General features: G+C 39.8%; 1 protein-coding gene across 1 annotated transcript in view; it reads left to right on the top strand.

The window, feature by feature from the left end:
• The window catches only part of LOC311074330 (metalloproteinase inhibitor 2-like), a 16,399-nt gene extending 497 nt beyond the window's left edge, over positions 1-15,902 (top strand). Inside the window, exons 2-5 of the mRNA XM_084100853.1 lie at positions 2,259-2,353; positions 3,393-3,492; positions 6,744-6,868; positions 14,354-15,902. Coding sequence (XP_083956979.1) covers positions 2,259-2,353; positions 3,393-3,492; positions 6,744-6,868; positions 14,354-14,635 — 602 coding nt within the window. The 3' untranslated portion in view covers positions 14,636-15,902. The remainder of the gene's footprint in view (positions 1-2,258; positions 2,354-3,392; positions 3,493-6,743; positions 6,869-14,353) is intronic.
• The last annotated feature ends 1,990 nt before the right edge of the window (positions 15,903-17,892 follow it).

Raw genomic sequence — 17,892 nt, forward strand, 5'->3', positions numbered from 1 at the left:
CTAAGATTAATAAATACTGTATAAGCACAGTTCATTATTAGTTCACTGTAAAAAATTATCGTGATTTTAACGGTTAAAGAAAAACTGTTAATTGGTTAACAGAAAGTTTCCGTACTATATACGGTAAATAACTGTGATAGATCTAATGGTGCATTTAATGTAATTTTACTGTAAAATACCATTAAATTTACAGTTTTTGAAAGTGAAAAAGAACAATTTAATTTATTTTTGTTAAAATAACTATGTTTCTTCATAGTTTTCTTAGTTTGTTCTTATCAGTTATGTACATTAGGGTTTTATGTTACATTTAATGTTGTTAAATTAATGTTTATTGCATTTTTAAAATTTCATGTGTGTTACCATGATGGTGTTTAATGTTTGTGTGAATGACACTGTGCAGCTTCTATAGTATTAACTTTTTTGTGGAAGAGCTGCTTGTGATGAGCTTTGATTGATCATGTGACTCATCACTGCTGTGATTGGTGGTTATCAGTGTATTATGGTACAAAACAGATATTAATACTTCAATAGGACGTTAAATTCACATTATATCAGATAATGAATTACGGTTTATTACTGTAAATGTTAAGTTAAGTCTGTAAAACCAATAACATTGCTACCGTATTTTTGACGGTAAAGTACTGGCAACCACAGCTGCCGTTTTTTTACCGTAAAAATCACGGTTTAATTTTTTACAGTGTAGTTAACTAATTTTAACTAATGAACATTATTGTAAAGTGTTACCAAAAAAAATATATACTTGTAAATATGCATTTTATTGAATACTAAATATTCACAAAATGGCAGTAAATTATTCACATTTTTTTATGAATCTCACTAATTTGTCAGTGTATTGCTTATGTATGTTCAGAAAGTCTTCCAGTTTTGTAGAATCTCACAAGTCAGAGGCCACAGGGCATAGCAAATACAATATCTCATCTTTTTTATTTTTACCTTGAAATTTTACATTTTTATTAACTATTAATAAACCTTTTCATTAACTTACAAACCCACTGCAGTTCCTTCACAAACCCCAGTTTGACGTAATTTTGTTGATGACAAATTTTCAATAATTTTTTTTTCTCTTTGTATTTTTGTATAGTACCAGGATATCCTATTCAGATCAATGTGATAAACAAGTTAAGGCTAAACATAAAGTCAGACGTAATCTGAAACTAATCAAAAAGTAGTCAGAAAATGTGTAACGTAACAGATTACGTTACAAACTACAGGTTTCAGCATGCAATTTTGTATTCTATAATGGACTATAATGTGTAAGTAATCTACCCAGCACTGCTAATGCACTATTTGTTCATAATTTTCCCGTTCAAATGTTGTGACAAATCAGATATCTATCAAGGACATTTCACCATTACAGTATGATATTCCATAAACATTTGCATTCAAATTAAATGCCTGTTATCATCACGCACATTATGCACAGATAACAGTTTGTAAAACAGATTTAGATTCAGATATTTTTTTTGAAAAACAAGACAAAGGTATTCATTAAGAGTCTTTGTGGTTTAAATGTTGTGTTTCCGAGAGAGAAAGAGTTTGGATCCCTGTTTCCGTGCGTCAGAGTTGCTTTGGCATTCCAGTCCTTGTTCTTGGATAATCAGGCATGGAATGACCGGCATGAGTTTGCACAGACATGCAGATGCCTGTGGCTTTTCAGTTGACTCTTGGCAGGTGCGATTTCTCTGTTAGAGCGCTTCATTTGAATAGATGTGAATGCAGCATCGTTTTAGATGTTCGGTAAGTTCCGTCACAAAAATATATGCCATATAACAACCATTTCTTTTTGCTTCGTATCTTTAGGTTCGGTGTTAAAAATGACAGTGTGAATGCGTGAACCAGTACTAAATGTATCATTTTCTTTTCGGGTCCAAAAGAGCCAAGCGAACCGAAGTGTGAACACACCCTAAAATGCACACGCAGGAATCAATAAATGGAATTTAAATTTTAATTTGATATCAAGTATTCGATTCCTGACCTTAAGTATCCGATTCCCACCGTAACCTTTTCAGCTAAAGTATGTTTTAGGTACATCTAGCTGGACTATGTTTAGTAATTGATTTTCTAAGGTATTAAAGGACATTTAAGAATCAATAAGAGAATCAGTTCTGTAAGACACAGGTGATTCCCTTCTATGACACAACTACATTCTGAACTCTTTTTTACGACGCCGCCTGAAATATTTATTTTAATGTGTTCAGCCTCACACAATATATAATAACTGATTATTTTCCCATTAGTGATTCAAGCTGTGGTAACTGGGGAGAAGATCATACCCAGAGAGATGAAAAGAGACGGTATGGGACAAGTTCAATATGACATCAAAGTGATGAAGGTGAGCTAAAGTATTGACGATCATATAAATGTTCTGCTGGGAATTATAATGATCTGATATAGCATGCTTTTCCTGGGACAGATTGGCCTGATGTCCAAATCTGGAGTGTGTTTCCCGAAAGCATCGTTAGCCAACTACAGTCGCAAGTTTCGTCGTTATCAGCAGTTCAACGAGTCGGTGTTTCCCGAAACCATCGTTCGACAGCTCTAGATCTCGACCTGTGGTTAGAAGAAGAGTTTGCATGACATGGACTCAATAAATCCTTATCTTGAGCAAAATAATCAAGCTGACATTCAGTACAATCTAAATGTGTTATTTATAATACATACAAATGTCATTTACGTCTTTTAGTTTGTCAAGAGATTTAAGCGTCGTTGTTGAAGAGTGCGCATGTGTGAACGAGCTCTAGTGTAAGAACGAGCCTATGACTGAATCTGGAAATAAACCAAAATAACTGAGAAAAATGAGAAATATTCCTCAGATGACATGTCCGTAATTTATAATAAAACATCTAGCATTAATTCCATATCAAACAGATTCATTAAAAGTATTATTACTCCAACACCTGCGTGACCATCGTGGTTGAACGACCAATTTGCGACAATACGGTTTGGGAAACAGTCGTGACTAGCTAGATGATTTCTTCAACGATGCATCGTACTATAGTAGTGGAGCAGCGAGTTACGGCGTTGTACGGGGAACACACCCCAGAATAGTCCATGATTTAAAGGGAGAGTTACAGTCTCTTTAGGGTTCTTGTTGACACATATACATGAACGTGTGGCATACGCTGGAAACACGGTTCGTGAAGCTTCGAAACCTTTAGTCGAAACGACTTTGGCGGTTTGATACACGCTCCGAGGAATCACTGGTTCGAAACAAAGGATTCGAAGCTTCACGAACCGTGTTTCTGTAGCGTTCGTCACTAGAGATTCTATTTTAAATATAATAATTTAAAAAAAAATGGATCTGCAGACCCAAAACACAATACACTGCTATACAATACCAACAATGGTTTTACAAAATCATGGTTTTGCAGGTGTTCAAAGGTTCTTCTGACAGAATAAAGCAAATCCAGCATGTCGTTACAAGTGAGTGGTGTGGTATCGGACTGGGTTATGGCCAGTATCTGCTTTCAGGTAAATACAAAGTTCAGTCGTGAAACTCTAGATGGCGCAGATAATATCATGATTGTTGTTTTAACCCCTTAACTGTCACTTGGCACACTTTTTTTATTGCCTTTTTTCGTGTAATACATATTTTAGTAATCATTATACACTCATCTAAAGGATTATTAGGAACACCATACTAATACTGTGTTTGACCCCCTTTCGCCTTCAGAACTGCCTTAATTCTACATGGCATTGATTCAACAAGGTGCTGAAAGCATTCTTTAGAAATGTTGGCCCATATTGATAGGATAGCATCTTGCAGTTGATGGAGATTTGTGGGATGCACATCCAGGGCACGAAGCTCCCGTTCCACCACATCCCAAAGATGCTCTATTGGGTTGAGATCTGGTGACTGTGGGGGCCATTTTAGTACAGTGAACTCATTGTCATGTTCAAGAAACCAATTTGAAATGATTCGAGCTTTGTGACATGGTGCATTATCCTGCTGGAAGTAGCCATCAGAGGATGGGTACATGGTGGTCATAAAGGGATGGACATGATCAGAAACAATGCTCAGGTAGGCCGTGGCATTTAAACGATGCCCAATTGGCACTAAGGGGCCTAAAGTGTGCCAAGAAAACATCCCCCACACCATTACACCACCACCACCAGCCTGCACAGGGGTAACAAGGCATGATGGATCCATGTTCTCATTCTGTTTACGCCAAATTCTGACTCTACCATCTGAATGTCTCAACAGAAATCGAGGCAACATTTTTCCAGTCTTCAACTGTCCAATTTTGGTGAGCTCGTGCAAATTGTAGCCTCTTTTTCCTATTTGTAGTGGAGATGAGTGGTACCCGGTGGGGTCTTCTGCTGTTGTAGCCCATCCGCCTCAAGGTTGTGCGTGTTGTGGCTTCACAAATGCTTTGCTGCATACCTCGGTTGTAACGAGTGGTTATTTCAGTCAAAGTTGCTCTTCTATCAGCTTGAATCAGTCGGCCCATTCTCCCCTGACCTCTAGCATCAACAAGGCATTTTCGCCCACAGGACTGCCGCATACTGGATGTTTTTCCCTTTTCACACCATTCTTTGTAAACCCTAGAAATGGTTGTGCATGAAAATCCCAGTAACTGAGCAGATTGTGAAATACTCAGACCGGCCCGTCTAGCACCAACAACCATGCCACGCTCAAAATTGCTTAAATCACCTTTCTTTCCCATTCTGACATTCAGTTTGGAGATTGTCTTGACCAGGACCACACCCCTAAATGCAACTGCCATGTGATTGGTTGATTAGATAATTACATTAATGAGAAATTGAACAGGTGTTCCTAATAATCCTTTAGGTGAGTGTAAATTAGATATCATTCGAAAGCTTACGAACTCAGAAATTTATCCTGTGAAAACCATTTTGAGATTGGATGTTGCCTTACTATGGAAATGGTACTTTAAATTATTTTAGCAGGCTCCTCCCCTAGTGGGCGGAGTCAGGTTTCATATTACAAAATCATTTTAACTACTTTATAATCTAAACTTTTCTAATCTTGACACAACCCATATTGTTGGAAAGGTCTGAGTCTCAAGGTTCCATATTTTGTGGACTATTTTGTGATAGAAGTGATATTTGAACAGAAATGTATTAATTTGTTACAAGAGAATGCGTCAAATCAATCAATGGAATGTGGGTGACACCCGGTGGCTATATTTGGTACATCGCCTAAACAAAATCTCATAGGAACATCAATTTTTGTGATATAAACTTCAAATTTGGAACACAACTTGGTTAGATATGTGGTTTTAATTTGATAGTAATTTTATAATAAATCATATTTTGTAAAATATATATTTATATAAAATAAAAAAATGTTTAGTACAGTAAATTTGATTTACAGTAAATTCAAACTTCCAAAACTTTTTCAAACTTTCATTTTTTTAAGTGCTTTCACATCAGCAATAATCTGCTGAGTATCTTCTTTAAAACAAAACTATGGAGTTTCCTTTGTGTCTTTTTTGTTCAATCAAACGTACTGTGTTTGAGAGTAAAACTAATTATTTTGTAATAAAAAAAATAAAAGATTGCAAAAAAGTCTTTTTAAGGCTCAAAAATAAAGAAGTTGATAACAAAGTGATTTGCAATGCTTGTAAATCTATGAAAACCTTTATTTTTCTTTGTGCATTTCGAACACTTTTTCATCACAAACGTACAAAATTTGCTCTTTTTTCTGCTATCTTTTTTTGCGGGTCTAAATTTTTATCTTGCAAGTTGAAAAGTTTTGCTTGCAAATGAAGCCGTGTCTCAGTGGGCGGTCTCTATCGACCAGTATGAAAGGCCCTTTTCTATTGGTCACCCTGGATCGAAGTGACAGGTTGGCCACGCCCACTATGTTTTCCTGCTGCTGTGTCTGAGAGAAGAGCGACTGAACTTGTAACATGTCGAGCAACAGGTAATTTACTGAGTAAGATAAGTGATTTAATATCATAAACTCAGTGACAAGTGAACTAAATAATCTCCCATTTAGATGTCTTTTATATTTATATAATTTAAAACTGTAAATCAATATCACACAAAGAGTGCCGTTTTCCCTTAAAATCGGCATTAGTACAATATGATACTGATTTTATATAACATTTCAATAGACAAGTTAATATTAAGCGACTTACATTTTAGACACATTATCGCCTGTTTTTGCTCTATTTCGTCATCGAAAATAGTTCCAAACTAAAACAACAGGACTGTTTTGCATCTCTGAGCACACACAGCGCTGCATGAATAAACGAATCGGTTGAATGAATGATTCAATGACTCACTCATTAAGACAGTCAAATGCTTCAGTCCTGAATGAATCAGCTGTTTGAATGAATCGGTTGAAATTCAATGACTCACTCATTAACAGTGACGTGTTGCCACCTACTGGCGGTTTTAATTTCACATTTAAAGTATCTTTTCAAATCATTTAAATGAATCACTAGCTCAAGCAGAGCATTTATTTACTGCTCAATGACCCAAGACTCCGCTATATGTGGCTTGCCGTCTGCTGCATGACATGTTCCCTGTTTTTTTTTATGTGTTTTATGACTTGTTTATATGTCAGGCCGCTCCAGCTATATGACACTGCGAAACTAAATCGAGTTCAGAGAGATCCACATTAAAGAGTTTTTTTTAGGGGGATTCTTCACTAATTTAACAGGAATTAGGAAATACTGACTAACATCATGAGTGGACCTCAGGGAATCTAAAACAAAAATGAAATAAACAATATGTTTTCTGTCTCTTAGGATATGTGGACATGTATGACAGACTCTTCATTACAATGTGCGATCTCATTACGCGCTGGGAAAGTCTCTCCTTAATGCATAAAAACAACATCCAATACAGATATCAGATGGGCTGTGACTGCCAGGTAAGAACACGTTTATTTAGAGAGGCTGAAATATCGGCCACCATATCAGTATCGGCCGATATATGTTAATTTTTTATGTTATCGTTATCAGCCCAATTAAAAAAATTTGGCCGATATATTAAATAATGTATTATTTCCTTCAGCTGAAACACTTCAGATGTTGCATGAAATATGATTCAAATCACTTTGAAAAAGGAAAATACAGTAAAGTGCAACACAAGTCTGTCACAAAGGCTACATAAAATTATATTGAGAACATCATTATAATTGTTTGTTTGGGTCATGAATTTTAAGGGTCAGACTTTTGTTTTTGTAAACAGGCTCTCAAAAATTATATAAAAACTTGGATTTAGATTATCGGCCAATATATCGGTATCGGACAAAATATTGATATTGGTTTTATGTTTTGTATGATACAAAACATAAAACACATGTGAAAATTGTTTTAGATTGAAGGTTTAATTTCATCTTCACAGGGTGAACTGAGTTGTCGTAATGGGATGCACCAATATCAATATTTTGTCCGATACCGATATATTGGCCGATAATCTAAATCCAAGTTTTTATATAATTTTTGAGAGCCTGATTACAAAAACAAAAGTCTGACCCTTAAAATTCATGACCCAAACAAACAATTAAAAACGTTGGGTTATTTTTTAACCCAACTGTTGGGTTACACATATTGGGTCATTGTGTTGTGTTATTTTTCCTAAAATGTTGGGTCATTTTTTTAATCGTTGGGTAATTTCTAGTAATAACCCAATGCATTGGGTTAAAATAACCCACAGTTGGGAAGGTGCTATACAACCCCATAGTTGGATCATTATGTTGGGTTCAGTTGTTCAGTTCGGTCACGTTCGACTGATTGGGATCACGCTTAGGGAGCCTGTCATCTTCGAGTATTGATAAAACGAGTCAATGCACACATTGGCGTGCGAGATTTGCATCCAGATTTGCTCCGCGCCGCAGCGCGGGTATAAATACGGAAGTGGATGCACGCACCAGTTGTCTTTCGCTTCGGAGCCGATCGGTCTCATGGCGGTGTCTCTGAAGAGTGTTGATTCATTCAACAAGCGAGTGTGTCGGTGCTTCTTCTGGAAGTCTCTCCTGGTGCAGGTGTTTCTACAGCGCGAGTGCAGCGGTGGTCGCGAGCCTTCTGAGCTCTCCACTGCTGTTTTAACAGCATTCCTTTTTGTGTTTGTTTGTCTGACGGCCGGTTGAGGGCAAAGAGTGCTTCACTGATACAGGCTGCGCCATCGCTGTCAGTGTTGCCGCGATCATTCCCCTGTGTGCTCCGGCACTGGTGAGAGTTATTCATTTCCTGAAAGAGCAACACGGGTGCATTTGCCTTTAAAAAAAAAAAAAAAAGTTCTTACCGGCAGAGCTTACAAAGCCTGTGGGCAAGCCGCTTCCTCTTTGCATGCCATGGCGTTGCTACAGGTCTACTAGGCCAAGGCACTCATGGACATGCACGAGGGTAGCCCAGACCGTGCGTTCATAGGTGTGCTCCACTCCGCAACCGACCTCGCCCTCCGGGGTATGGCCGTTGCAGCTTGCGCGATCGGTCTGGCGATGTCCACCTAAGCCTTGCACCCCTCAGCCCCCTCTTGTGTCGGCAGCCGGCAGCTGGGTGCGGTTCGAGGACCCGGTCAAACGCCTTCTCACACCTGTCTCCACGGGTCAGCAGGACGCGCACTTCAGATCTCTACCCTTCGGCAACGCAGGCTATGCCTGTGTTTTTGCGTTTGAGGGTTCAAAGTCAGTGCAAAGTCCTACCCTTCGAGTGCTCCACAGCCAGTTGGGTCTTCGGGTCAACTGGGAAAAGAGTAAACTCGCCCACGGGCTGAGGATCTCTATTTTCGGTATGGAGATGGACTCGGTCCAACACGTTTCTCAAGAGGAATGTGTCCGGTCGGTGCTATACAGAACTGAGCAAGGGAAAGAGACTCCTGGGGCATATGGCAGACGCAGCCGCAATAGAACTGCTTCCTCCATATGAAGACCGCTTCAGCACTGGCTTCACGGCCAAGTCCCGAGGTGGCCATGACAGAGCGGCATGCTCCGTGTGACAATCACCCTGGCCTGCCGCCAAAACCTCAGCCCGTGATCAGACCTTTTGTTTCTCCGGACAACCGACCCTAGATCAACTGTCCACCAACACCGGCTGAGGGGCCACGTACAACAGGCATGCAGTAACGGAGGTCTGGGCGGGCCTCAGACTGCATTAGCATCAACTGCCTCGAGTTGCTAGCAGTGCACCTTGCCAGTACGCGCAGAAAAATGCCACTGCTCAGCAAGCATGTATTGGTCTGTAAAGACAACATTGCGACCGTTGCACTACGCTTCCCTCGCATGTCGCAACTCACCCGCCACCTCCTCCTATGGAGTCAGAAGCTTCTGAGGTTACTTCATTCCACTTAATTTTCCGGCCTGCTCAATTGTGCCACCGATGAGGCCTCACGACAGCCTGTGGCCCAGGGAGAGTGGAGACTCCATCTCCAGGCGGCCCAGCTGTTCCGGGACCACTTCGGGGCCGCACAGTTACATCTGTTTGCCTCTCCGGACTCGTCCCATTGCCAGTTGTTTACTCTCTGACCGAGCGGAGAACCCTTGGCACGGAGACACTGGCACACAGCTGGCCCTGGGGCCTACGCAAAGATGCGTTTCCCCAGTGAGCCTTCTTGCACAACACTGTGCTAAGTCAGGAAGGAGAAGGAGAAGGTCTTCCTAGTTGCCCCTTAATGGCCCAACTGGACCTAGTTCCCCCGAACTTATGCTCCTTTTGACAGCCCCTTCCTGACCCATTCCTCTGAGACATCTCAGGGATGGGGCACCGTTGGCACCCGCGGCCAGACCTCTGGAAATTCCATGTCTCGCTACGGAGGTTCAGGTATCTACCTCAAAATGATCGTAGATGCCATCACTTCTGCGAGAGCACCCTCTAAAAAAGTGAGGCTTGCTTACGACCTGAAGAAGAACCTGTCCGTTGAGTGTGTTCTTCTCAACCAAGAAGACCCCCGAAGGTGTTTGATCACTTCTGTGCTTTCTTTCCTGCAAGATGGGTTGGAGCAAGGGCTGTCTCCCTCCGCCATCAAAATGTATGTTGCCTTTATATTAAAGGTCCCGTTCTTCGTGATCCCATGTTTCAAACTTTAGTTAGTGTGTAATGTTGCTGTTAGAGCATAAATAATATCTGTAAAATTATAAAGCTCAAAGTTCAATGCCAAGCGAGATATTTTATTTAACAGAAGTCGCCTACATCGAACGGCTCGTTTGGACTACATCCCTCTACTTCCTTCTTTAATGACGTCACTAGAACTGTTTTTTGACTAACCTCCGCCCACAGGAATGCTCCCTCAACTCTACCGAAATTCGTTTATGTACTTGCGCACTTCTTATAACTTACTGTGTTTACTCAGCTCTTACGGTGATTTTCTGAAGTAAAACTGACGCTTCATCTTTTGTGTGATGTACAATAAACTTTATTAAACTCATCAGTATATGTTTGATCATCATTCGGACCTGGTCCGAAACAGCAGACTTGTAGGCTATTAATAAATAATGGATACATACAAGCAGATGACAAATACATTATAATAACCGTAATTAAACTACTAAACTATACCTTTTCCATCTCTATACAGCACTCTGACTCTGCAGGCATTATTGTCCGACTCGAAATGAACACCGTTACTGAGAGTTTCTGATATTATCATCATTCCGTGAGATGAAATTGTCCTGACAGACTGAGCGCGAGCTCATGAAGCTCCGCCCCCTGGGTTGTCCAGCAGCAGCTTATTTGCATTTAAAGGGCACACACTAAAACAGCGCGTTTTTCTGAGCCCCAAAAAATGACAATTTAAACATGCTGTAAAAAATGATCTGTTGGGTATTTTGAGCTGAAACTTCACATACACACTCTAGGGACATCAGAGACTTATTTTACATCTTGTGAAAAGGGGCATAATACGGGACCTTTAACGCACAACATGGGCCCTATTTTAACGATCTAAGTGCATGGTCTAAAGCGCAAGGTGCAAGTGCACTTAGGGCATGTCCGAATCCACTTTTACTAGTTTAACGACGGGGAAAATGGTTGGCGCACCAGGCGCATGGTCTAAAAGGGTTGTCTCTATTCTCTTAATGAGTAATGGGTATGTTTTGGGCGTACCGTGAAATAAACCAACCAAAGTCTCATCTCCTATTCCCTTTAAAAGCCAGGTACACAGGATGCCTCGCTGACAGATGTTTTTAGTTACACTTCAGTATTTAAAAGCTTGCACGCCAGTGTGTGCATTGGCTCATTTTATCAATACTCGAAGATGACAGGCTCCCTAAGCGTGATCCCAATCAGTCGGTACGTCCGACTACGTCTCTATGGCGTTATTTTCCTGTCAAATGTCGAGAGCGCATTATTGTAGCGCGAAAGTACATTAATATAATGCGCGAGCGCGAATCTCTCTGCTCGCGCGCGGAATATAATGTGCCGAGTGCGAATCTCTCCGCTCGCGCGCGCTCTCAGATACACGCTGCTCTTGTAAGAATTTTCTCTGGGCTCGCTCAGAGAATATGCCTGCACTTAAAACGTGTTCAGTGCAATCGCGAATCTCTCCTCTTCGCTTAAAGTAAGCGTGTATGTGCTTAGACTGTGTCCCGTGCGTTTGCGCATGCCTAAGTACTCTTCTCTTCAATTTTTTTTTTTTGTTACATTTTTTTTGGTAACACTTTACAATACTGTTCCTTCATTAATGAATAATTACACAGGAACAAACGAGTAACGTATTATTAACATTCTAGTAACTACTATTAACTAACAAGAAACTCTGATTAACAAATTAGTAAGTAATAGCGCTCAGATGAATGTAGTAGTTATTATTAGCTAATCAATAACTACTATTTTTTCATACCTCCCAGAGAACTACTATCTACAGGTTCATAATTAACATGAATAATGCATAATTTATGGTAACCCACTAGTAATGACTCAAGTATTACTACATCATTCTAAAGGAACTACTAATTATTTGGATCAGTATTCTAAAGTGAAAAACATGATAACAACCTAATATTGACTGAAGTCATTGTAAGCTTTTGAGATTTTTGTAAGATTTTGAATATCAATTCCTTCCAATGGATTTGGTAACACTTTAGTCACTACTAGTGTGTTCCCATGATCTTCACTTTAGAATACTGATCCAAATAATTAGTAGTTCCTTTAGAAAGATGTAGTAACACTTGATTCATTACTATCCAAACCCTTACAAAAGCCTTACAAGCTTACAATGACTTCAGTCAATATTAGGTTGTTATCATGTTTTTCACTTTAGAATACTGATCCAAATAATTAGTAGTTCCTTTAGAATGATGTAGTAATACTTGATTCATTACTAATGGGCTACCATTACCTTATATTAAACATTGAGCATTATAAATATTTATTAACCTGTATATAGTAGTTCTTATAGTCTTCAGTGAGGTATGAAAAATAGTAGTTATTGATTAGCTAATAGTGAACAGTGTTGTGCAAGTTACTTCCAAACTGTAATACATTATACATTACGTGTTACTGTTATTTAAAAGTAATTCTTTACCTTACAATATTACTGTCTCAGAATTGTAATGCGTTACATTACTCCTGTATTACTTTTGAGTTACTTTAACCAAAATAACTACAGAAGTAGAACTTAACATTCTAAAATGACTAGGGCTGTAAAGATAAGCGATATGAAACCGCGACACTCAGATTCATGAACCTGTGTCACGGTGCGCGAAGGCAGAATCACGACACACCCCTTCCAACTCCCAGAGTTAATCCTTCCCGTCCAGATCCAAATTTACCACATCTTTAAATTACTATTAGTATTATTTGAAATTAACATTAAAAAATACACAAAACTAGTTGAGAATAAATTCTTTAAAATTGGGCAATTCCAGCGTTATGGACGTGACATTTGCAGTAAAAACTTGAAATATAAATTCTCAGAAAATGCATTTAATACCAATATATTGAAACGTCTGTTTATATATCCATAGGCTACTCCCTTAATAAAGGAGTCCAGACATTAGAAAAATATCAGTCTACACACATGTGTTTTATATTTAATATGAGGGAAATAGACATGTATGCGTGAAACAAAAAATCTTTAACTTTTAGGTAGCAAAATATTTTTTAGTAATTCTGTGAATTACACTAAGCAAACCAAAAGTAGGCCAAATACTACCCACCGGATGAAGAAGGGTTAATTGGCTCTCCACAGAACATAATATATTCATTTTATGTTATTTTTCGTGTTCGCATTTATGAGGAAAAAACGATGTTACGGTCGTGACAGTTCTCAGTTACGGACGTGAGCGCTCTGAAAGCGGCACAAAAAGACTGCTTAAGCTTTCACAGAGACCTCAAACAGAAAGCACAAAGCCTTTCTTTAAAGTGAATTTCGTTTTGTATTAATTGTATCTTAATTTTAATCAATGGTTCATCTACCAATTGCCTGGATTTAAGAAGTAAGAAGTAAATAGTAGACAAGAGATAACCAGGACACGGAGGCGCCGGCGTCTCATAAATTAACCGAAACTCAGCGTCTACTTTCCTCACAGTCAGACATGTCTACTTTTAAACAGAACAATTCAAAACGAAAGAAAACGGACTGCTCTCTGGTTAGAAAGAAAACACAGAACAAACAGAGTAATGCACATACAGTACGTCCATCCCGCGAATGTCAGTCTTCTTCTACCATATTCTCCCATTAGCCGCTTTACCACTGGCCAGCGCGAGCACAGAGACCGAAATCATGTCTCGCGGCACTCCTGTAAAACCTGCCCTAAACAAGCCTTTACTGGACTATGTCACACAATAGGCTACAAAGGTACACCAGCAAGAGGGAGATGAATGAAATAAATCGCCTTACAAATATATCAGAAGCTGTCATTTAGTCGCTCCTAAGGAGCCATTGGGGGCTTAAAACACCATCGAGCGCACATTATATTCCGCGTGCGAGCAGAGAGATTCGCGCTCGCGCGTTATATTAATGTACTTTCGCGCTACAATAATGCGCTCTCGACATTTGACAGGAAAATAACGCCATACGTCTCCGTTTCTTCCTTCAGGGAATGAGGGTTACATACGTAACCGAGACGATATTTTTCAAAAAATGTTGGGTAATTTTTTCAAATCGTTGGGTCATTTCCAGTAATAACCCAATGCATTGGGTTAAAATAACCCCCAGTTATTTGGGTGCTATACCACCCCAGAGTTGGGTTACTTGTTGGGTTATTTTTAACCCAACATTTTTAAGTGAGTGAGCAGATAAACAAGTTCTAGAATACTAACTCATTCACTAATTCATTTGATAATTTAATTCAATTCATTATGTCCAAACATACCCTGACATAGACTTGATTTATGAAGGTTTGAGTGTACAAAAACATAACTGAAAATATATATTATATTGTATTGTATATATTAATCTGTGAACGCATCTGCAGATCTCCAGCTGCATTGGCCAGCTCTGTCATCCCAGCCAGCCCAGCTCTAAGAGAGAGTGTGTGTGGGACAACTGGTCTCACTCATGGTCAGAGCAACTTCATGAGTCCGTCTGCATCAGACACAGCGACGGCTCCTGCAACTGGTACATAGGAACACGCCTGATGCATACAACCCCCCCCCCCACCACACCACCACCACCAACACCCCCCCCACCACAACACCACCACACCACCCCACCACCCCCCCCCACCACCACCACACCCCCACCATGGGATTATTAGCATGTTATATTACTGTAATGCTTTCATATGAGGACACATTGTTTCTTTTAGGTCATTTGATTTTCTATCCAAAAAAAAAAGCAATTCAGTGATTTATTTTGAATTGAAAAAAAGGGTTTATGGGCAAAAATGCCATTTTCAACTGATCTTTAATGCCTAAAGAAATCAGGAAGATGCAGCATGGGCCTTTTCCACTTTTCCACTTCTAAATTAATCTTTAGCATGTTACAATTTATCTGCATAATTTTGGCTTGCTGTAGTTTAATGAGGTATTTTTAACAAGTAATAAAACGTTTTCAAAGCGTAAACATTTAATAAAAATGTGCAGGAGTTAAGGAAGCTACTGTGTCTATATCTCTCTATTATGAAGCAACGCTCATGTTTTGCAATAGTTGTTGTGGTCGTTCGCAATAAATCCTGCTGATTGCGAAACTGTGTTCATTTAAGAATGTGATGCAGCAGCTTTAGCTTAGCTTAGCTTAGCTTAGCTTAGTTTAGTTTAGTTTAGTTTAGTTCAGTTCTCGGGCATCCGCTGATTTCAGGTGTGAATGTTTTGGTCTAAAACAGTGTGATTTCCTTCATATCTATAGTAAGCATCACTGCATTCACGCATTGCTTTGCAGATATAAATGATAAAATAGCATTACACTTTTTTAAAGGGATAGTTCAACATTTAAATTCTGTCATCACCCTCAACTCTTCAGAATAATATCCCATCATTAATAGCTGACTACAGGACAGATGAGTAGTGCTACAGTTTTATTGAGGTCTTTCTGCGGTTGAAACACTGATTTATGGATTATGAGACATGATTGATTTCAGGAAGTTGTTCTGTATCTTTCAACATTCCTTCTGATGTCCATTGATGTTTATTTGCTGCTGTAACTAGTAGTAAACAGGAAGAGATGATCGTTTCATCTGTCACACACATTAAAACACACACAAACACACATTTATGGACTTAATTTAGTATTTAGTATTTAGGATTTGGAAGCTGAGACCTTGTTTCATATCAAAGGTATGCTTAGATTGCTTTTATGTTCATCAGCTTCTAGGGCATTGATTTTGAAATAAATTCGCTCTGCAGGACAGTCAACAAATTCATCCAAAATACAAATTTCCATGGAGATAAATATGCAATTAACTACTAAAGAGTTCTGTGTGTAATAATCATCTGTGTGTGTTTTATGGGAAATGTATGTTAGCATGTTGATACATTTGTATGTTGTTAATGGCAATGCCTTAAATTAAATGCATTTATCTAGTATTGCTTTTCACTTTTGTGTTCTGAATCTGATTAAAAACTATGCTCATATACTATAATTTTAAGACATTTTGGTCGAACAGTCATTGTGGATTCTTGTGCACAGCTGACCTACACTGAGAGTCAACAGCAAACATCCAACAACAGGAAATTATGTCATATAGAAACCACCAGAAACCACACAAACAACATAGTTTGCTTTCACAATGCAGAAATCTGTTCAAGATTTTGCAGTGATGATTTATATTCAAATGCAGTGTGTTTATGAAGGCGCCACTGAATTCAAACAAAAGCATGTAACGTCTGGCTTTAGTTTGAGATAATCTTGATTTTCAGTGTCATCCAGAGTGAGAAACATCTGCTATGACAGCAAACACTTAAAGTACACTTTTAATTACAGAAATAATATACTTGTCACGTGTCAGTGCTTGTTTGGACTTTCAGTTTGTGTTTTGATTGGTTCCTGTTTTCCTTTGTTCTTTTTCCACCACTCCTTCGTTTCTATGGTTACTGTCATTATCAGTTCAGCTGTATCACCTGTTTAATCAATCATAATCTGTATCCCTGTGTTCTGTTAATCAGTGTCATCTGTGTTTGTATTTAAGTTCCGTGTGTTCAGTCTGTCATTGTCTGATCTCAGTAATATTCAGTGTGTGTTTCTACCTGTTCTGCCGTCTTGTGTTTAATTACCAATAAACCTTTGTTTTGGAATTATATCCTCGTCTCCGTCTGCCTTCATGCAACCACTCATGACAGAAGATCGGACCAGCCCACATGGACGACAGCTGTATTGGTCGCAATAGCTCAAGAGAGCACGGAATTTTTCTCCTTTGTGGAGAACTTTGTTCGTCGAGCCGTCACTAGCCCCCTCGACGATGAAACCCTCAAGCTGCTTTTCTGGATCAGGGCCAATTTCCACCAGGCCACCAACCTCCCAAACACCGATGGACTGAACTGGAAGGAAGCCATCGGCAGGTGTTTGGTGAGCGTCGCGTCCCGATCCAGAAAACAACCACCATCACCAGCAGCCGCCGAGACCGCCCTTCCAGAGCTTCTTCACGTCATGCCTGCCATGCCTGTGTCTTCGGACAAGATGGCCGCCGCGCCTGAGTCAGCTCTGGAAGATGCCGTGCTGATCTTAGTGGCCACAGCTATTTTGTGTGTGTGGGCAGCACACACATCAGCCACACCACCTGAGACCTCGGCAAAGATGGCCGCCGCCATGTCAGAGCCTGTTCCTGCCGCCAGAACTGTTCCTGTTCCTGAGCCTGAGTCTGTTCCCGAGCCCGAGCCCGAGCCTGAGCCTGAGCCTGAGCCTGAGCCTGAGTCTGTTCCCGAGCCTGAGTCTGTTCCCGAGCCCTCCCTCCATCTGTTCCGCCCTGGTCCCTCCTGCCTTCTCTCTGCCCTTCACCGGCTCTTCGTCTTCCTGAGCCCCTTCCCTCCCTCCCTCCCTCCCTCCCTCCCTCCCTCCCTCCACAGTTGGTCTATCTACGGCGTGAGGACGCCTACCGGGAGGGGGGGAGTACTGTCACGTGTCAGTGCTTGTTTGGACTTTCAGTTTGTGTTTTGATTGGTTCCTGTTTTCCTTTGTTCTTTTCCCGCCACTCCTTCGTTTCTATGGTTACTGTCATTTAGTTCAGCTGTATCACCTGTGTTTAGTTAATCATCATCATCTGTATCCCTGTTCTGTTAATCAGTGTCATCTGTGTTTGTATTTAAGTTCCGTCTGTTCAGTCTGTCATTGTCCGATCTCAGTTATACTTAGTGTGTTGCTACCTGTTCTGCCGTCGTGTTAAATTACCAATAAACCTTTATTTTGGAATTATATCCTCGTCTCCGTTTGCCTTCCTACAACCACCCGTGACAATACTTTAAAAGTGTAAACTTGTAATGTTTTCAAATGTTTAACATGTTAATTGCAATGAATTGTAGTTTAAATTTACATAATATTAAATGCAGTTAGATTCATTTCTGTCACAGTGCTCAAGTCGGA

Source organism: Abramis brama, assembly GCF_963993115.1.
Source record: "Abramis brama genome assembly, chromosome: 23".
Taxonomy (NCBI): domain Eukaryota; kingdom Metazoa; phylum Chordata; class Actinopteri; order Cypriniformes; family Leuciscidae; genus Abramis; species Abramis brama.